This window comes from Scophthalmus maximus, chromosome 11, assembly GCF_022379125.1.
Source record: "Scophthalmus maximus strain ysfricsl-2021 chromosome 11, ASM2237912v1, whole genome shotgun sequence".
Taxonomy (NCBI): Eukaryota; Metazoa; Chordata; class Actinopteri; order Pleuronectiformes; family Scophthalmidae; genus Scophthalmus; species Scophthalmus maximus.
Genome location: NC_061525.1, coordinates 14,821,885 through 14,844,530, shown reverse-complemented (window position 1 = coordinate 14,844,530; position 22,646 = coordinate 14,821,885). Strand labels below are relative to the sequence as shown.

The 22,646-nt window shown below is 41.4% G+C and overlaps 1 protein-coding gene across 13 annotated transcripts in view; it reads right to left on the bottom strand.

Moving 5' to 3' along the window:
• The window catches only part of elna (elastin a), a 48,785-nt gene extending 27,351 nt beyond the window's left edge, over positions 1–21,434 (bottom strand). For 4 of the 13 annotated variants that reach the window (XM_035623198.2, XM_035623203.2, XM_035623206.2 and 1 more), the window contains exons 1-5: positions 21,138–21,432; positions 12,573–12,641; positions 11,526–11,573; positions 10,681–10,770; positions 10,284–10,310 (exon numbers count right to left, since the gene is read on the bottom strand). In XM_035623198.2, the coding sequence (XP_035479091.2) occupies positions 10,284–10,310; positions 10,681–10,770; positions 11,526–11,573; positions 12,573–12,641; positions 21,138–21,213 (310 nt within the window). In that variant the 5' untranslated portion in view covers positions 21,214–21,432. Of the gene's footprint in view, positions 1–10,283; positions 10,311–10,680; positions 10,771–11,525; positions 11,574–12,572; positions 12,642–21,137 lie in introns of all 13 variants that reach the window. The other 9 variants (XM_035623201.2, XM_035623204.2, XM_035623207.2 and 6 more) reach the window with 5 other exon arrangements.
• Positions 21,435–22,646: the final 1,212 nt, after the last annotated feature.

Below are 22,646 nucleotides of genomic sequence, written 5' to 3'. Positions count from 1 at the left end.
AAAGGGAGAGAGAGAGAGAGAAAGAGAGAGAGAGAGAGAGAGACACGAGTCTGGAGGGTGAGACCTTTGGCGTCTGTCCAGCAATCTGCAGAGCGCAGGTAATGATACTGATGAGGAGGAGGAATGTGCTAGGACAGACAGAGAGAAAGAAAGATGGAAAGTGTGGAGTTTCATGACCCAGTCAAAACAAATGTGGGCACTGGACTTGCCAAGGGGTTGGCAGACGCACCAGTATGCAATGCGAGCCCAGACGCTAAGCTAAGCATCCTCGTGATAATCCATCTCCTTCAACGTTTTTTAGCTCAATTCACGTCGATTGCTCAACCATCCCCAGACACACCTTGAAGTAATAACAACAGTAATCATTTCTTACATAAATCAGAGAGATCTCGGGGCTTTCTCTTTTCCAGCGTCTCTCGCGCTGACACAAGGAATCTGAATAATTTGTCTCATTTTTATCAGTGAGCTCAACATACCATAGAATGTTACGGAATTGACAGGAAACTGAGAAAAACAACAAAGGAGTTGCAAGATATATGGCACCTAGCTGGTGCCGAAAACCTTTAAAATTACTAAGTCTGGCATGAAATGTTCTTTTAAAACTGTTCTGTCTGGTCTCGCCTCCAGATCACAGAACAGCTCATCGGCCAGTCTGAAGCGTGTGGGCTCGTCAGAGTGAGTGTTGGGAACACACAGCACAGTCTGTGCTGCAGAGAGACAATGCATGTCAATGGAAGAGAAACACACTAAATAAAGAGTGAAGACAGGCAGAAGGCTGGATACTTTTAGAGTGTTGATCCATCATATGGCCCACCTGTGATCACATGTGCATGACCCGAGCTGGCTCTGGCAGTCGCGCTCAGGGTCGAGCAGCACCTGCCACGTGGAGCTCGGCTCTCTGATTCGAGATCAGGAGACGAGACGCAGACGCGCAGAAGTCAACCTGAGAGGGAGTGTGTGTGTGCGTGTGCGTGTGACCATGAGTGCAGGCCTTGGGCATGACATGAGGTTTAGACAAGGAGGAAAGGAAAAGAAACTTTATTTTCTGTATTTCTGACATCACTAGACGCTGGGATAATAAAACACTAAAACACAAAGAAAAAGCTACCCTGGAGGTTGTGTACGTTCAGGGTCAAAATGAGTTGACAGGCTTACAAAGTCTGGACTTTTGTTGCTTCGGCATCCATCCACTGACTGTGTATTTGGGAGATGGAGGGCAGGGGTTTTGTACAAAAGCTCTCTGTTTAGCCATATTTACGCCATCTTCTCCGCTCAAACAAGCATGCTTTTGTTGGACTACCATCATTACAGCACGTCAGCTCACACAAACAGACCTGTCTGAGCTCACACATTATTGGAAGTCTGCACCAATGTTGTTTGTTGTCATGAACCACACACACAGAAAGTCTGCACCGTGACCCTGATATCAAATCATCGTGTTGCTTTGGTGCTGCTCCCAGTATTTAGTCGATCTCTGACAAGCTGAAGATTTCTGTGCACTAATATAGAGGCTAATTCTTCTCTGTGACGCTCAAGGCATTGTGGGGAGCCACAAGAGACCACTTCAAAGCCCAACTGATTTTGGACGTTGGACAGAGGAACCCTTACAAAAGGTCAACAGTCTGAATACAACAGCACTGGGACAGAAACCCAATACTACACAGACGGGAGGACCGCGGAAATTGGACAGCAAGTGATGCAGTACTGCAATGCATCATAGTTTCCTCCATTTAGATTTCTAAAAAAGGTGCGAGAGAAACAAGGTTTACAAGCCAGTTTCCATTCAGAAAAGACCTCTGGCTCTCCCAGCTGTGCAGGGACAAGTGCACCAGCAGGTTCTTGAGGGGAACTTTTGGATGGTGTGGCAGTGAATAGCTGAGCATTGCCCAACAGTGGTTATTCATTTCTGATGGCTGATTTATGAATGATCTCAGTGAGGGCACAAATGTTAATACAAGACTAGACCTTCTCTGACAAAGAAGGAGGCTTGTTTTCAAACAAATGAAAATGTGACGAGGGACAGGCCGTCATATTCACTGCCTCCTGCTGCACCGTGTCATGTGTCATTTGTATTTAAGACTGATGCTGGAATTAAACAGGTCAGCGTGGCTAGATCTTTCAGTCACCTGTCATCTTCTCAAACTCAGATCCAATCCAAGTGACTTTTTATGAGCCAGTGTGAAGAGAAATATCTGGTTTCAATCCCACCACAAGAAACATCTTGCTCATTCTCCATTGGGGGTTGGGGAACGTAATTCTCTGTTTCAGACCCAGTAGAATACAAGATACATCAATCAAAATATTATCTTTAGCTCACAGTCTCTCCCTCCTGCCCAAGTCTTCACCCTTTTCTCTTTCTTCGTTAGACGGAGTCTCAGGTGTTGCGTTTACCAGACATGAGGTGGTAACGGCGGCATCCAGAGGAACCCAAAACGTGAGAAGTTAAGATGGATTTGCTTGCTTCTTTCCACCCCCCACTCACATTTTCTCTACTTTGTGAACCAGCTGGGCCTGGTGAAGGGTTTAATTTAAGAGAGCAAAGAATTCCATGGCAGAGATCTGCTTTAACTGATGGCAGACGCTTGGACAGCATACTTTGGACCTGAAGCTCTGGGTTGTCAAGGATTTATTTTTTTTTGTGGGGGGGGGGGATTTTTTTTGTCATTGTTTTAGCTCATTTAATCAGGGAAGCGGTGCAGGAACACATGCTTGTTTGCTGAAAAGCCAGGGAAGGAGATAAAAACTCACGTCTCTCCAAAAGTGTCGTCACATTTAGGACCACCAGTGTCAATGTGATACGGGTCTTCAGTGACAGCAGGGTCACAGGAGAATGATAAATTGAGTCTTCTGTTCAGCTAAACACCGGATCTGCTATAAAAGCAACCCAAGCCACAAACACTGAAGAAGTAAAGGATAATTGCGAGAAGCACAGAGGCGTGCTATGGCAATAAAAATGATGCAATTTTCTTGAATGTGATGGAAAACCTTGATGATAATTTCCTCCTCAAAGGTTCACTGGAGGTCCCCGGAGAGTCGGCATTTTACTGTGATCGACAGGCAGATTCTGTTCTCCAGCTGTGGTCTCATATACATTTTCACTTTGAAAGCTAAGCCTATCATTATGTCCTTCACTGTCATGACACAAGATTTTTATCAACATCAAATCAGTATCAAATTATCACACTGTTCTACTTCCAAGTTGGTGAATAGATTGCATTCTTACGAGGTGACGCAGGACAAGCTGGATAACAGCAATGATGTGAGGTGCGGCAGTGATTCCATTTCGCGTGAGACAAGTGGACACACCGAGGCTCCCCTTGATTCCTCTGCCCCTCCCTCTCCCGTGACCTCCCCTGCTCCTTGTCACTTCCAGGTTCTCCGAGCTGTCAGTCACGGGCACCGAGCTGTGAGAAGCAGGACTAGTCACATGTTGGACTGATTAAGTATTCACACAGTCACACCACTACTCACATTCTCTCACTCGCTGGCTGGTGTGGGCCAGCCGACGCTGGCGGCAAGCCTTTTATTGTTTTCGCTTTCCTTTTCCATGCAGTCATTGACACCATCAATGAGAGGTCCCCAAGCCCCGAGCCTCCCTCTTTGCCAGATGACCCCAAGCGCAGAACTGTCAGGTCAAAATCCATGTAATAAAACTGGACTTTCATAACTGCTACGTGTAGTTATTCATCGTTGGTATGGCTGCTCAATTTTTGCTTTTATAGGGAACAGTTGCATCATGCTAAAAAGAGATTGCTATGTGGTAAGCACTTACATGGATCAAGCCCCTTTGCCTAAATTTGGAGGTTCTCACCAACCAACCCACGCACTTGGACCTCAAAAAACACAAATCATCTCTGAGGCGTTGAGCAATTCCTTCAAAGGGCTACAAATGAATGGCAACTGTAAAAATCACCATTACACATTGTGTGGATTACAGGAGCTGCCACCAGGCCAAACCACACTGCCCTGCCCAGTGACGTCTGCAGCTGTCTCATCTCACCATGCCGGATTCCTTGTGCTTCTCTCACCTCCACCAACTGATGGCTTATTTCAACCTCATCTGTGTGAAGACCAGTGCTGTTGCCTCTTAATTCAAACCGTGCTAATTTCTACATCATGTGTTAAACCATATCCACTGAGTTTGTGATGTCATTGTTTATGCAACAAGTCAGACAGAGCAGAACACGCTATGCTATAAGCTTTCAAGTTGACCAAATATTTGTCCCTCATGTTCGTTTCTGTGAGAGTTGAGAGGCTCTGCTATTCTACGTTTTATCCTCTTCTAGAGGAATGTCACAGTTGCTCTGCCAACACTGATCCTCTGAATATGTCTGAAGAGTATGACTAACCCAGAGCTCACACCATCACCCGTTTGAGCACGGCACACTCGCTTAAAACATGTACGACGAAAGCATGCAGGCCGAAACACACTGCAAGCATTAGAGTTTGCAGCAGGACACGGAGTACATAAGCTCCAACAGAAACCAATTTTTACAAAAAAGGGCTCAAGTCTGATTAGTATGTTACACGACTTGAGAACTTCAATTGCACAAATTACGCATAGGGTGAGAAAACCAGTCAACAAACACAGCCTGTGGCTATGGTATGTAAAGTTGGCCACGAGTGTTTCCTCTCCCAGATGGTCCACATATGCATCTAACTGCTATTCCACTTTTCTGACAACTCGGAGTTGAGAAAAGAGGCTTGTGTTCGACAGGTTGGCTCAACTCAAAAACATGCAAATTGAAACACTGACGTTAGATTCACTGAGTCGGCTTCAAAAGCTTTTTTCCGAATTCCTCTGGCATTACAAAGGCTGTCATCATTGTGTAGCTATCTGAGGCATTTCACTATGACAAACACATGGGATGCTCTACAGAGGAAAATAATTATGAGAGCTGAAATTGTGCCATTGATGGTGGAAAAACCTCTTGATCAAATTGTACTTTCTTTTTTTGTATGCAAAGGTATTTCTCCGTGGATGAACAGATCAGGACATCTGAAGAGCTTAAAGGGCCAAAGTTGAAGTTACTTAAAAAAACAACAACACATTCATCTTCACAAGTCATTGAGTCCAACACAGACACCAAGTTCTGGGAAATTATTTCTGAATACAAGTGGTACAAAAAAAATCTCTTATCTTATATCTTATATTTCATCTCAGAATCTGTGAGAAGCAATCACCAGCCATGTTTCTAACATTGCCATGGTGGCTGTGTACGTTTGTACCTTGTAACCCTTGTGTTCACCTGCAGATACTCACCCAATGTGTAAAACAAACTATATTATCACCTTGCATAACTAATAATCTGCTGCAAATCAAATGCTCCACTCATCTACTTAATCAAAAAACAGTATTACAATTGCTAAGTCTGCCACAAATACACACACTGGTTTGTCTGATTTTACAGACTCTGGTCCACTGCTACCAGTGACTGCAACAAGGTCCTTCATCTGCTGATCTGTCTTCATGGACTCTTTGGGAAATAAGAGCAAGAAATGTCTCTGTCACTACATAAACAAGACTGAGATTGTGCTGCCAGATGGACAAGGATAGTGGTCCATGCTCCAGACCTGCTGGCAAATGGAGCAGGGGAGAGGTCGGGGGAGCCTGCCAGTGGTTGGCTCATCATCGAACATGGAAATTAGTTACATTGATGGTAACATGCTCACCAGAGATCAGCCACATAATCATGACACGTTACAGGAGAAAACACCACTAAGTGTAATGACTGGGATGCATGATGAATTAGACAACCCCAAAAAACGAATAAATCCATTATCTTATCTTGCTTTTTTTCTGATAAAAAAGCTACTCCCAAGATGAATTAGCGAGATTATTGTGGACACCAACAACAACGTGTGGTGAGATCACAGAAAAGAAAAATTGTCAGGGAGGCAACAGGCTTTTCCAACGAGAACAAACAAGCTGCGTTGTCTGTGTGTATATTGGGTGGGCTTAGTCAAGCGTCGGGTATAAAAAAGGTTTCCTCAGCAGACAGTTCAGGTTCCAAGATATTAAAAGCTTGGCACAGAGACTTGGTGTAGGACAGATCAACATGAGGAAGAGCAAGATGGATGGGTAAGAATAGAGAACAAGCTCCTAATTTATGGTGTGCGTGTCTGTGAGCTGAAAGGTTATGTTTTATGTCCCCAAACCAATGTCAGGACAAGTATTTTAGGATTGAGTACGTATGTTCATGTGTATATGTATTTGTGTGTGCGCTCATGCTTGTAATTACACACACATGAGGCCCATAAACATATTTACATACACTCACGTTCAGGCACCTTCACAGGCAGATGCTTCCAGGTCTGAGCTTTCGTGATGAAAAACATATGTGCTCCTGGAGACTGAGCCTCCTCCAAGCTCATCTTCTTTTGGCTAAACATTTTCATCTTCACCTCAATCCATCAGTCTCTTTTCGTTCAGCTAGCTCTCTAAGCATGTGTGCGGCATGAGCGAATGTGAACATAATGGTTTTGTCCTTTTCTTCTCTTCTCTGTCCTTCCCATATCTTTTCTACATTTTCATTTATCTGCCTTTCCTCTATTCTTACTGTTGTAAAGCTGTAGTGTAGTGCTCCCGTAGTGCCTCTTCAAATGAAGAATCCGATATGAAACAGAGGGTTTGAGGAAGATACATTTGATCTTCAAAGTGATCCGGAGTTTGTAGTTCAAAATGAGTGGGACGATAATAACTGCATATGAGCAATACAGTACGTTTAGCAAGAGCCTTTAAGTAAGTACCAACATGAAAACAGACTCAAGTGTTTGCCACAGGCAATGAAAACTCAAACCGACTTATGTATCATCTGCAATAAGGAGCTACAGATCAGTTTTACAGCACGCCAGCCTCCCGTCACAAAATCACAGGATCCAAGATTTGAGACAGCTGTCAGATGTACTCACAGAGACATGCTGCTGCATTGAGCAATCCATCATTTCAGATTACTCTCACATTTGTCCAAGCATGATTCTATCTTTCAGCAAACCACTCAGACTATTTTCACTATTTTTCCATTACGTCAAATTGTTATGTTTGTTCAGTGGAAGCGAAGGGCCAAAGTAAAGGTGAGGTAAGAGGTGAGGACTATTTGACACTCAGCTACCAGTTTGTGTGGTATAATTATCTGAAACTAAATCCTACCTTCATAAAGTCCTTCTGGAGACATTAGTTTGTGGTGCTATTGAGTTGTATTGAAAGCGGGTCCTGTTACGCTCACAATAATAATTCCCTTTGGATAGTGGCACAGCATTGAGGGTCAACTTTGTTGAGTCACCGTTGGACCAACAGCGAGCTCAACACCTTTTAGCCAAATTTTTCAGCAAACGGATAAGCCGACAACCTTTTCCAACAACCACAAACAGCAAGAGAAGTACATGCACATCTATGACGAACACTGTTTGGACGGGCCACTCTGCTCATGCCAACTCTAGGGAGGCCCCCAGACAAACCGACTGCCAGTCAGTCTTCAATTTCTTTCCTTTAGTCATTGCTTTGTTCTTTCACACACACACACACACACACACACACACACACACACACACACACACACACACACACACACACACACACACACACACACACACACACACACACACACACACACACACACACGCACACGAATGCACACGACTCCCTAATTGAGAAGACACAAACTGATATAATGCCTTCCCTAAACAACCCTTCCCTTACCATAACCATCACAACGGAATGCCTAACACTCACGCACGCACGCACGCCATGTTTGTAATTCGTAGACATGTAGACTCTCACTGAGCATGGGACCGAAATTTGGAAACACAGTGGTGGCCATAGTATTTCATCTGTTTACTATGAGAGGCATAGAAATGCACGATAACATTTCGTACAGATGCTGACTGCCAATATAATGTTTCATCGATCTGAGATGAATATTGTGTTGTGCTACATTCCTAATGTCAGTTTTCAGACAGCGAGAGAAGGTTGGGGCGGACAGCATGTTGTCTTCAATTTGCTCTCGGGGTGTCGACTGGCAAGCTAAGCATGGACACACACTGTAGATATCCCACCCAGGCACATTTTTTTCTCAACGTAAACCAGACTTTTATAATGGTACAATAAAGCTACAGCAACAGCGAAAACAGTAACCTCCATGTTTCTTGTTAACTCCCTTTACACTGCCTGAAAGTGACAAGATGCGAGCATGCGAAAGCCAAGTTTTGCAAATCACGGAGATGAGGGCGGAATCCACCTTTGCTTGGGGGAAAGCAGGAAAGGAGACGTTGTCCAACAGCTGTTCATAGAAAGAAAATTCCTCTTTCCAGCTGTCAGTGCGTTGTCAATGTTGGATGCTGACAGGCTTCACAATTAGTGTAACATGTACAAGGTCTTGCATGAGCTACGCTGCAATTCACTGCAGTCACGCTACTCACATGGCCAGCTGCTGTTCTTTATTACTGGCCAGGCAAGGTGTGTATCTGGGGAATGCAATGTCACTACTTTGCTTCCACGTTTGAACGAATGGCATCTTTCTTGATGTTTGTGTGAGTAGTTTACTGTTGTTTTCACTTAGCAACAGAATCATGCTTAACATATTAATGGTTAATAAATAAAAAGATCAATGATTCTCTTCTCATGCTGGTAGCAAATAACTTCTTCTGGCATGTTTTCTATAGGACATGCCAAATCTGGCTAACTGAGGCAGATGGATTCAACCTGTGAGGGTTATGCACTCGTGACCTGTAGATGTACATTTGTGTGGTAATGGAAATTTTATTCTAATTCATCTAGACAGCTCTCAAATCCAAGTATGGATCGCTTCAGGCAATTTTTCTTCAAATGGAATGGAAATCGCTGATATGAAAAGTCACCAATGATGGAAACATTCAGAACATTCAGAGATGACTGAACATAATTACAGTTATGAAGCGAAACACATTGCAACCCTCTAGTGAATTTAAGCCTCTCCTTTCATTTCAAACATTTGTAAAAAAAAAAAATTAGCTGACCCTGAGCTGTTCAGTGCGTGTTTTATTTTATTTCCATACAACAGAGATTAGTGTGGAATGTGGGAAGGATCACCTACACCCAAGTGAAATAAAAACACAAGAAGCAGCTTTTAACATTGGTTGCTTCCCCTTTTCTCAATAACATAATTTCTGCCATGTACGCCTGGTGAGGGAATGGGACAACTTCAATGCTTACAAAAGCAAGGACAATATCTCCCAATTAAAGCTCTGCTGATCCGGGCCAAAACCAACTTCCACCAAATACTGGATATTAAGTTTTTAAAATGGCTCTCCAATAACTTTTGTTTAACGACAGGGGTGTGGCCCTCCAGAGGGACCCCTCTGTAACAGGCTGCATGAGTTATCAGGACTGCGAGACGATTGCTTGGTTCCTTATCTTTCTAAACACATAGAGGTAAGCTGAGATCGTATCAGCAGTGCTTACGGAAATTAAATGATGGCTAAACATTGCTTAAGCACCAATGCAGCGCAGGCTGAAATACAGCAAAAGAAAATATTTACTGTACGGTATCTGAGAGAAGGGCCGTGGTGAAATTCAGAGGAGGTTTCCAGATATTGTAAGGGTCCAACATTACAATAACAATAATCAGTGCTCTGGCACCATTGTTTGGCTGGCGCTGATGGCCGTTTGCACTCTGTCAATCATCACTCAGTCCTGAATACAGCTGAGGTGTGGGAGTGGTGGAATCTTTGTATGGTCCCAACCAGACAGGACGCCCCAAACAGCTGCTGAGCCAGTGTAAACCAGCCCCGATGAAAACACAGGGGCGATAAGAAAAAGTTGGTGACAACCAATCAAAAAACTGTTTCTCTTCAGCCATTGCTCTGTATTTGTGCATGTCTCTGCTGGTGTGTGGACAAGTTGAAACATGAACCTACTTTATCTACCCCATAATTGTCCTTGGGTACCTTGTAAGTCGCTATATGAAATTAGGTTATGATTACTTTTGTTATTATTATAACAATGCTCTGTTCCTTTTATGGTGCTTGAACATTATATATAATGAAGAGGAATTTTTCCATGTTGTAAACAAAATAAATCTCTTTTCCTCTATTACAGTATTGCTTTACAACATTGCTGTGTAATGTAAACTGAGCAAGAGCACACTACAGCTTCAAAATACGTCAAACGGTTAATTGTGATTTTTTCCCCCCCACAGGAAACACATGATTGTAATATACAGTATTTTACATGTGACATAAAACCCGCCAATTCCATTACACCCATTTCCACAAAACACAGTATGATGTAAAATGTCACATCTTACCTGGTTTAGGGGCCTTTCCACCTTGTCCTGTTGGGTGAAAACAAGTAAATAGATGAAGATGTATGTGAGGCTCAACCTTTCCCCAGTAATTTAATGTAAATATCTAACATGACGTGTAAAATATTACAGTGGTTTTACAATTTTCAAATTTTCAAACCATGTGAATAAGACAGCTTATCAATATTACGTCCTCTTTTTTTTCAAATGATTTTCACCTTTAATTAACAGTTTACAGTGAAGCTGGAACAGGAAATAAGGCAAGAGAGGGGATTATACCACAAAGGTCCCTGGACAGAATCAAACTGTAGAACACTGTAGTTTTGCAGCAACAGAGCGGCTTCCAACACATCAGCTAAAATAGAAGAATGTGTCTGTAAGTTGTTTTTTGTCATCATACCTGCAATGCCCAAGCCACCAGGCCCAACACCTCCTGGCACAAATCCACCTGGGCCCACACCTACACCATGGCCTCCTCCTCCATAGCCTCCTTGTTGTCAGGGATAAAGAGGAACAGATGTGATTGTGATCGGTAACGTCATCATCATTATTGTTGTCAACATTTATTAGCATCATCTGCTGACAGTGTCGTCATGGCCTTCTCATGAATATCCATTGTTAAGCTCATGACTGAGGTTGTATGAGAGAAATGTGCAACAGGCCTCAAACTTCCAAACCTCAAACTTCGTAATGTTTTCCATTAAGCCAGCTTCATAACAGCGGTTGGCCACAAACACATTGTTTATTGCCACAGCAATATCCCTAGGATTTAATTACTCTTGCTTATGGCGGTGTGCCAAGGAAATCTCACCATGTGTTTCCCCCAGATCTGACTAAACCAGTGTGTTGACGGGGAATTTAATTTGTCTTTACAATGGGAATCTGTTTCTTCTTGTTCTTAATCACGTAAAAATCACACTGTTGGCTGCTCCTACTTTAGTTTGCACATAGCTCTAAAATTCCATCTTGAAAAAACCCAACTCACAGAAAAGACATTCCCAAAGTCTGATAAATAAGTTCACTTGCCGCTGTGTACTAGGACAAGAAAGTGGCAAGTGGTAGTTGAAGCCACACCAGGCTTTTTTTTTTTTAAGTACTTCATTTTCAAATTTAAATTTACGACATGAAAACAACGTTTCTATTGTTGAAAATAATTTGTGATGAACCAGATGTGAATCTTAAAAATAAAATTTATATATGGGGTGTAAAATCATAAATTTAATATTCAAATTTTCTTCCACTCACCTGCAGCTTTGGCTGGTTTATAGCCTGAGGGGACTCCTCCAGTAGACCCTTATAAAACAATAACACAGAGTTGATAAACACTACGTGTGAAGATTTTTGGCCCAACAATTCCTCATCACACCAGCTCACACTTCCTCTGAGGGGACCAGGAGAGGGTGTTGTGACGTATTGTGCCATTTTATATCCTGTATGTGTGCACTGAATGTAAGATTTGGTGGTTCATCATAATCTATTATTTGTTTTACCTTTGCCAAGGAGGTAAAGTTTTCCCCCTTGTGTGTTTTTTTTTCAACAATATTTCCACAAAACTTGGAAAGATGAGGCATGGATCAAGAAATTTTGGGGCAGATAAACGAATCCATCGGGGAACATTGCAAGATATTTGACATTTCACAGATTTTCCAGGGAATATTATTATGCGTGGATCTTGATGAAAAATAATTTAAGGGACTTGACTGAAAATCAATAAAATCCCCCCAATCTCATCCCACCACACATGTATCCCAAGCAATAGGAGCTGCTACTGCTGTTCATGCAATTTGGTGTGGCTTGACTGAATTTGAGGAGAATGTTGGGCCTTGACGGAGGTATGCGCTCTACTGAGAACCATTCAAGTTTTAAATGACTATACTGTTAATAAAAGCAATAAGATATGCTGTAAATCATGCATGTACATATGCATGTATGTTTACTTAATACTCCTTACAGGATATTGACTCTCCCTCCAGTTGCAGAGGGAACTGCAGGGGTCAACACAACACAGCTGCAAATATACTTTAATGATGCAAATTAGCAGAACAGTGTCAGAAGAGACAAATTATATTAAGCCAACAGATATTACAATAATTACAAATATTTATTTTTTACTTCAATTTCAGATTCACATTAAGATATTTTTTAGTGTTTTGTTAAAAAACAACAACTCTGGTCCACAGTATAATTTGACTGTTATACCTCTGCTAATCATAAACAGACTTTGTTTGTTGTGGCCACGTTCTGGATTATTTTTGTTTAAACTGTCCAGACAGTCGTTGGAGACTCTGTTACCTGGAAAGAATCCAGTTCCTGTTCCAGTGCCTCCTGGTCCAATCCCAGCACCAGCTGGTACATATACACCTGGAAGACACAAGAGCAAATAGGTCATCACCAACATGTGACACAAGCCAAGACTGTTTTCAGACATCTATGTTTTTTTTTTATTGCATACTATCTCACACATCAATCGTCAGTGACCAAAACAGCACAACGGATTTCTTTCCTTACGCCTCAGGTCATAGCAGTGATGCTGCACATAATGAGACGTGCTCATAGCTGCTCCAACCAGAGTCAGAGTGAAACAAACAAGAACAAAAAAAGGGAACTGAGAAAAACTTTACAGGCTTGATTAGAAGAAAATTCCAACTCGTTTCATTATGATGAGAAATTACAGTTGGACATCTTCTTCCAGAAAGCTGCTGCAGCTCTGTGGATGCACCAACCCCCATCCTAGATCCCAGAGCCTCATTTCGAGCAGATTTCTGGCTGCACCCCAAAGTAACTCCTGAGATGGTCGTTCTTGATCCCAGACACGGTGGCCTCATGTGTGCAAGAAACAACAACAGAAATAAAAGAAAGGGAGAATGAAATAAAAAAACAGACTTTAGTTGTTCTGGGACGACTAACAGCTAAATCCAATGGGACCGGTGAGCTAAGGCAAAAATTACAGACATTTTTTTGAGGGCAGAACCTGGTTTATATCAGTAAAATAGAGAGATCAGGGCTGCAGGACCACAATGATTATATTTAATGGTTCTTACATGTGTTGGGAGGCCAATTAATTTAAACCACATGTCAACGGCATTCATGTGTTTATTAGCAAGTACAGCAAGAACACAGCACTTTGAGTTCTGTCCACGGAGCGCGGCCATTAGGGGAAGAACATTACGATGTATTAGTGTCCGATCTAGTTGAATGGACATTCATCTGTTTGACCTATCACTAACAAGTTAAGACATATTTATTGGATTAGTGCCATACTGACATTTATATTCTTTGTATTGTATAGCCGAGGTTAAGAAAATGAGCAGCCAGCGCCAATAAAAGGAGGCAAACCAGTGAAATGCAAAAGCCAGACACACACTGTAAGAATCAACTGTTGGATGGGTTTGAAAAGATATTGAGGATTTTAAAAAGTGTGGGATGATTCAAAGAAAATGAACAATTAAGTGTGATATTTTCCTTTATGCCTTCATTTTTGGGAAAAAGGTTTTTTGTTATTGAAGTTAACAAAGACAACATTGTCATTTTTATGAATTCAGAACTGCATTCCTAATCTGATTGGAATGAGGTTGAAAACTTTTGTCTGTTTTTGTTTGAGAGAAAAACAACTTTCTTGAGAAAACAAATGCTCTTCTGCAACGCAGGAGAACGTGCCATTGCTTTGTTTTTCCAGTGCTGCCGTAAACAGGAACAGTTATTGTTCTCCATGAATCCATGGATGAACACATGAACAGATGAGAGGGAGGCTACATTTAACTCACCCTGACATGGGAATATCATGAGAGTTGGACGATGGTAGAACTGATCAGATTACTTGAGGTTTGACCTTGTAATACTGACGACTGAAGAAAAAATCAAAATCCTGCAGGCTCAAATAAACAGAAGGAATAAATAATAATGTCCATGGTTCTGTATTTGATTATTAAATGGCTGAGCCAATGTGTGTGTGTGTGTTTGTCACTGTGCTCATGCCATTGACGCCGTGGCAGTCCAGACCACATGACAGAGGTGGAGTGATTGTTCTTAACTCTGCTCCTTCATTTCACAGTGAAAAGGAGGATTTCCTGTCTCAGCATAGCAAGCGAGGAAAGAGGGAGTGTGTGTCTGCTCCAGTTTTCCTATTTCTTAGAATCCCATCATGCTACTGTACCAATTTTACAGAGTGCATCAGGTTCACTGTGACCGCACGTCCGAATACTGACCCCTGCCAAGTGACCTGACCCACCTCTATAAATTTGAAGATTTATTCATGATTGTCCAAATTATCATCATCATCATGCGTTTACTTTCTTTGTAAACTCAGCCAGGTTATGGGAATGTGCTGGCATGAATGTGAAGGACAAGATTGACTTGTAAACCACAAGGGATTGGACGAGGTAGAATTGATTTCACAGTGATAAGATGATCTGTGATACGATTGATGTTGGTGAGTAAAAAACAAAGGGAAAAAAAGAAGATTTAAACATGTATAACCACAATTTGACTTTTATTATTTATCTTGCTGGAAAAAAAAGTTAGATGCCATTACTTATAACTATATTATACAGATTCCACTGGAACTGGAAAGAAATGAGAGCATTTTACAAGTTAATATCGACGATGTGTAAAAGGAAAGACAGAAAAGCAGGTTACAGGTTGTGATTTAACTTTTTACTGTTGTTGCTCGGAGTGCATTAAGAGGGTGATCATGACAGTGATTTCGAATTTATCATCACTACACTTTGCATAATCCATCACCTTCACCTAAGCTGTGGGGCCAGTGGGCTGGACCCATTCGTGGATAAAGAGACGGACGTTTTAAATATGAACTACAAAATCTTTTAGATGATCTGTGATTGCTATCAAAGTTACAGAAAGGTGGGCAGAGAGAAAATGTTCAAAATTTCACTTTAGCGTATAACATGCTCAAATGCAGTGATGATGTGGATCAACTTGTCAAAAGGTTTTATTTGATTTTATTTTTTTCCCTTAGTATCAATACGAGGAGGGAAAAATCTGTGTGATTCATGAAATTATCTACAAATTACAAGGGGAAAATTTATACTGGCTTGAAACATTTCATTTTATGGGGGATTTGGGTTACTGGGCCCACAAATAACGACTGAATAGCAGAGATGTTAGGAAACTATATGTCAGAACTTGTGTTGTTAAAGAATCGAACCAAAGCCAATGACAGGTTTTTCCATAGTGCCTCCCCGTGTTGATGGCAAATTTCACAATTGCTCTTTGAAAGTGTTTAGTTTTACCTCATTTGCAACAAGCTGGTGACTAATGTGACATTTCCATAACCCTGTTCTGTGGTTGTTTAATAAATGGTCTTTTACAAAATAATCAAATGCCCAAGAGGTGATAGAACTGGTAGAGTACAAACACCACACTTCCACATGCGACCTCACAAAAATTCATTAAGACATCCCCCTCTCTTAACAAAATACTTAAGAGGACTATTACTATTTATGATCACAATGCTGCACTGCGCGTAGCTTGGGAAGTCCTGAGGAAAACTACGCTGTAATGTCTTGACACCACTTCAGCCACCTGCTGTGTACACAGTTCTGCACCACTTTTTCATTTTTGATCAAATAAAAACATATTTTGACAAACTGTTTGCCGCATACAGTTGTATCCACTGTCTCAGAAGAGAGTTTGGTTCTGTCTTTATGGAAAGATCTCATACTACAGAGCCACAGTGAAGCAAATACTGTGGTTCCAGGCAGCCTCACGTCCTCTATCAGACTCGTGACAGCTGGCCTGCTATCAGCCCTTGCACTGTCCTTTTTCCACCGCATGTTGGAGGGTGGAGGAGGAAAGTGTTATTAGCCTCTCAGAAAATAAACACTCCTCTCATTCTTGTACCCACCCAACCTGACTTCACCTTCTCGTTCTATGATTGTCCTACATTGTCTCAGTGACACTGTAACACAGAACCTCAGTGGGAGTGAGGTACAATATGCAAACAAGCTCACAGTCCATAGAGAGCAATACTTTAATGACCGAGTAAACCTGATTCTAATCCTGTCAGCGTTCGCCTTTGGGGGGTTTGGTTGAGGCCTTTCATTTGGAAGCTGACAGGGAATCATTACAACGTCAGGAAAGACGTGTCTTTGAAACTGGAAACTGAAAGTGGTTTGGGAAAAGCTGTGGGCTCTCTCTGTATAAGCATTTCAGACCTGAACATGACTAACGAATAAGCCACGGTTGAAGATAACCATCAACAATGTGAAATCACTACACGCTAGTGGAACAAAAAAGTTTATATTAGGACTCAATTCCAGAAACTGATTCATGAGATAATATAGAACTGACAAGTTACGAGTGCAAGGCAATAAAGGACTGAACCGTTTCGCTTATCATTAAACACATCCAGCAGATTTCTGACCAAAAACAATATACTGTTTCATTTTTCTCTGAAATATAAGGGCGATTATCTGATATGACACCTGGAAATAGTAGCAATATGACTGAATTGTGTAGATATCTGAAATATTAAAGATAGGACATAAAACAAGTTCTCGTTTTCAAAAATTGTGAAGTTGTGCTTTGGAAGGAAGCGTTCAAAATATTATGGCTCTACATCTGAATTGGGACAAAGAAAATCAGTGAGTGAAAAATCAGTCAATCAAATTTATTGACATTTTTACTTTTATCCTGGTGAGGACGAAAGCAGTGGGGAATGGGGAAAGCATAAAAGTCAGTGATTTATTCAAAAGAGGAAAAAAGTCGGCCTGCAGACATTTCATAAAGTGTGTGAACTTGAGATCTTCTGCAATGGTTATGCTGCTCAAATCTAACAAGACAAGTACAAAAATGCAGTTTTGTTTGGTTTAACAGTTGATGCAAAAGACCTAAAGGTGCCACGTTAACTCCAACTGCCTCCGACAAAAAAGTGCACTGAAACTAATACAAAACAGTGTTTTCATCCAAGAGGATTTTAATTAAATTGACGTAATGTGTTTAATCAGACTCATTTTATTACCAACTTGTCTCATCTGTTATGGTTATGTATTAATAAAACAGTTTTTTATACGCATGTTGCGCTCATGTTGTCATGCCGTTTGCAAATTTAGAAAAGCTTGGGCAGTAGTCCGTGGTGAGTCGAGATGAAAACATTCGTGACAGGAGCCATTTCAGATTGCTGGCCCAGTGAGACTGCTGCTAGCAGCTCACAGCCTGGTGAGGGCTGCAATGAATCATCTGAGTTAATGTGCTTCTTTGTTGGAAGTCTGGCACTGGTTGCGCAGACCAAACATCTGACTGGAAGATAATAGGACGGCACAAGAGCTAAACAAATGATTAGCTGATATCTGTTTCTAGCAATGGCGAGGAATACAAAAGAATACCCACACATTAACAATGGTTATGCGTCATCTATGCATGTAGAAGTGATGCCTTTGTGAATGGAAGTTCAGCATCTCGCAATCTACCACGCAGATGTCCGGAGTCTTGAAGATACAGGTACATTATTATGAGGACGGAAATGTGCAGCTCGTCAGCCATAAAGATGTACAGGAAGCACTGACTGTGTCCAATGAGAGCCAGACTGCAAAGGAGTTGTTGTTCTAAGCATTTAGAAGTCAGTCATCAATTTATTTATTTTTTTTTAAAGAAAACGGAATGCAGTCAATAGTCAATCATCTTATCGAAGCTAAGACAAAAATGTGTGTAGCCCTAAAGTCTTACACACTCGGCCTTTGCGGTGCGGCCCATAAGAATTACAGTACGTCTAATAAAACAAGTCATCCATCCCAAACCTCTGGTCCCAACAACACTCTTAACGGTCTCTGACAGTTAAAATGGTGATAGGAAAACTTGTTGGCCAAAATATTCGTAATCGCTTTTGGCTAGGAACTTTGATGCAGAGAGTGACTTCCTGGCCATTTAGCATGCTGGGAGGCAAAACTGCAAACCATGGATGGAACCGTCCAATCTCCTAACACTTTCCTGGGACGTATGCCAGAGCAAGAAATGAATGCATGGAATAACAGCTCTTTCACAAAAGCAAACCCTGGTCACTGTGCTCGTAACCAAAAGGCTCCGAACCCAAATGAGGTCGCCGCACTGCAGATTAACACTAAACCATTCAACGTCAACAAATTAAAACGCTATGGTGGATTCAGCATTAAAGAAACTGAACAAAAACAAATTAGAACAAGAACAAAAAACACTTAAAAAGGTCCACTCCTATAATTGCAGAGCAGAGTTGTTGAACGCTGACTACTGTACTTGTCACATTAATCCTGTGTGCTGTGGCTGCCACTCTTGCCAGAAGAGGGATTAGAGTCAAATAGGCGCTCACAACATGTGCCACCAATAAAGCCTGAAGCCCCATAACTTTGGAGAATCAATACAACGGAGTTAAGGTATCGATCAGTGAGGCTTCAATTCATCATTCATTCATCGTGACAGCCAACGTGCACTGATTTCATCTGACTTCACCTACGTGCGGGCAAGTGTCATGGATTAATGTGAAAAATTCCTCTGAGTTTTGGCGGTTGGACATGGCCAATGCCAAATGAGGCATACTGACTTCCAGCAGTACCAAAGAAAACATCACACAACCTTTTAATTCTTTGGAGATGGTGAAAGAACAGAGCAGCTATTTTTCCTCTTCATCTCCTGCTGGTCTCTGCCCGTCAGAATTGTGCCATTAATTGCGTCTGTCATAAAAGCCAAACTAATGACTCTGGTGCGCCAGTTGGTTGTTGAGGTTGTCTGGAGAATAGAAACATATGCTATGGTAAAAAAGAGTAATGGCGAAACCTGATTGGAATTTTTGAAAAAAAGGAATTAGTAAGAGGCATTTGAGCTCTACTCTCTTTCCTTTCGTGAAGAATTTGCCTGATTAAATTCCCAAGTTGGGGAATCTATTCTAAGAATTTATCATCCATCCAGGCCTGGTTTTGATTCATTTATCAAATATAGAAATAAATAACAGAGGCCACAGAGCCCAAGCCTCATCGTTGCAAATTTATTTTGATAAGAATAACCAGAGACGTTATAAGAGAGTCAAACCACTTAAAGAATCCTTAACAGAAAAGTCTGCTGTAACTGCACAAAGTGCACTTGTGGCTTGGGCCCATTTCATTTAGATTGAAGCCTGGTCTCGTTAGCCTAAAGTGACTGCCCAAGGTCGTGGTCATGATGGCCGCCTATAAGGACTTTAAACTCTCTGTATCCATGTGACAGATGCTGTTTGTTTGTAGAATGTACAATGAGTCTGCCTCCTTCAACATACTAGGGATAAACAACAAACATACAGGACCTGCACCTCGTCACAGGGGATACATTTATTACCTAATTCTTTCACAGATGTTTCCTACAGGTTCATAAAATACGTCAGACGGGACTCACACTCCATCAGAATTTTACAAGCGTTAAAGGTGTTTTTTGTGCAGAGGCATGAAATAAATGGATGTGTGTTACTGAGGTTCATGTTACTCACAGATACTTCACCTCTGAAACAAGTCAAGAGCATTTTTTATTTCTTTCCCAAGTTCATCTGTGCTCAAACGCAGATGGAACTGGTTTGAGCCCCACAGAAATGCTGGATATGGATGGATTCAACGCTCACTTGAGATCAAAGTTGCGCTCTGAAGCCAACGTTGATATTTGTTGGCTGCTTATCTTGCTTTATATTTATACTGAATGCACCTTGAAATCTCCACTGAAAAATGGCTGTGACAGAGAAGAAAGGAAAAGAAATATCAAATATTTAGATGATACAATGTCAGACTTAATAAAGACAGACTTTTGTCAGCATGATCAAATTTAGACAAGGCCAGCCAGCAGCGAGGAAAAGTGAACCGTGTGGCCAAAATATTTGTTTTAGGAATCTAACAAACAACATGGACGTAATGCATCTGAAAGGACACTTGGACAGGTAGATAAGGAAAAATAAACATCTGTGACCTCAAATCAGTGCAACAGCATAGCCAGCCCCAGATGCTAAACATGTTTTCCAGTTGGGGGCTGAATAACCTCGGAGAATCTCCGGCCAAAACACAGACCAAGAACCAGGTCAAAGCAACATGGAAAGAGGAGGAAAAGCAAACACAAAAGCTGAAGTAGAATAGTCGGAACCTCTGTCTCACTTTCTGTCTGTCTGAAACAGATAAGCTCAAATCTGCATGTTGCTACTCTAACTCCAGGGGAAGAGCCAGTCAAAGCTGCCACAGTGACATACACTCTCTCTGGGAGTTCATCAGGGGTGAATTTAAATGAGGGGTTTTACAGAGCGAGAAGAGGGACCAGCTGGAACCATCGCTTCCTGAAATGTCAAAGGACAGGGTCTAAGTTAACATTTTATCTCTTACTGCTAAACCCAATAACAATTTAAGACAGAACACAAATATTTTTTGTTCCTCTGGACAGGACTTACAGCGGCAATCAAAATGTTAATATGATGCAAAGAACAACTTCCCATCTATTTATTGTTTATTCAGGGATTCAGAAAGGGTGCAAAAGCTTAGACAGACTGAACCATATTCCATTTTCATAAATGTAGCACTGGTGCTTTATATCATAAATGTATTTAAACCAACAAATCAAAAATACACAGCAATGCAAAAACTAAGAAAAGAACTGTCTTTTTAAGTTAAAGTTTGGGATCAATCAATAAAAAAACTATTAAATAAAAATTATCACAAAACCCATTACTTTTATTTCATAAAGTTTCACACACTAACAGACAGAGAAGTGTAATATATATTATATAAAAGTTTTCAATTTTGGTAAATGAAAGTGCCACTTGTGTCTGTGAAGAGAGAAAGCCACAGACAAAACATTGCGCCTGTTCTAAGTCTGTGATTGATGCAGCAAAAATCAGTGCTCAGTTCACCTGGAGTGGGCACCTACCTCCTTGAAGAGAGGGCTGAATCAGTGCGAAGAGGAAGAGTCCACAGAAGAGCCACAGAATGTTTCTGTTAGCCATCTCGCTCCAAAATGCACCACCCCTCTCTCGATCAGCTGGTTTTATTCTCTTCAAGCTAATTACCTCAAGCCCAAAGTCTTGCAGAGCGGGGGGGGGGGAAAGGTGAAAAAAGGAAAAAGATACGAGACTCTACGTAATTTAAGAGAGGGCAATGACTCTGGTTCAATGGATCACTTTGCTTTTTTTCCCTCGTCTGTCTGGTGTTGCTGTTTTTATTCTGGTCACTCCTGCCAACAGTACAATCGCTGTTGCCAACAAGGAAAGGGGAGAGAGGGAGGGAGAGAGAGGGAGAGACAACCCCCCCGACTCTCATCCAGAAGGAGGAATTGAACTGTCTGCCAAGCATTTGCATGGATACAGACCATATTTATCTGTACGAGTCCAGAGAGAGAGAGAGACAGAGGAAGAGCAAACCACAAGCCCAGATAATTACCTGTTCTCCGTGGCTCTTACGGTCAGCTGGCTAGTTTGTTACATTCATTTCTTCGCGGTTTCTCTTCAGAAAGTAATCCGGAACACTTTGTAGTAGTCTGAAAAGAACACAGCAACTGTCATCAGAATACACTATATCGGAACGAGAGTTTGACAGAGTCACTGGCTGCGTACTGTACATAAGAGGGAACTAGCAGCGTCTGGCAGCTCGTGTGCAGACGCCTGTCACAGTGTAAAGAAATGAGAAACCTGTCGGCACCACATGCAGATGACAAAGAGAGAGACATCACCATGTTGGTCTGGGCAGTCTGTGATTATCAGTCTTGTAACAGAGATCAGGAGCAGAGCACAGACCAACCACCGTTCATTCTCCACTTTCAACAGCTCTGGTGACTGTACATTTACGATCAACACCAAACATCTCACTGTACAATTTCTTCACAACCAGTTGTTTTAACAACTGCAGAATAGAGTTCGCACCAAATCCTGCTAATGGCTTGAATATTTCAATATCATATTTTGATGGGTTTCAAAAGTCATAGTGCAGCTTATTGTGCCACAACAATTATGGATCATTGCATCAGTGGTCACCTGTCACCAGACCAACACTGGCTGTCAGACCTTTATTTTGATTATTTTTCAACAGGGTATATGTTTCGATGCAAAGGTGAACGTGACCGGATTGTGTTTTCTGTTAGCGAAATAAGGTCATTGATTTCTTGGCAAATTGTAAATATGATCAAAAGGAACTTATCAGTAAAATGTTCACAGGCATTATATTTGTTTTCTGCTTAACTATACAGTCTTGTCGTAGAATATTCACTTCTAGTAACCGCAGACCTAACTCCCTTTTTTATGGTTATGCTTACGGAATTCAAATCGCTTAGTTATGGGAAAAGATCACAGTGTGATTTAATACAGCAACATTTAACAGTGACTTGAATGAGTTCATTTAGGATACATTTAAACAAAACTATTCCTGAACTCAAAGCACTTCTGTT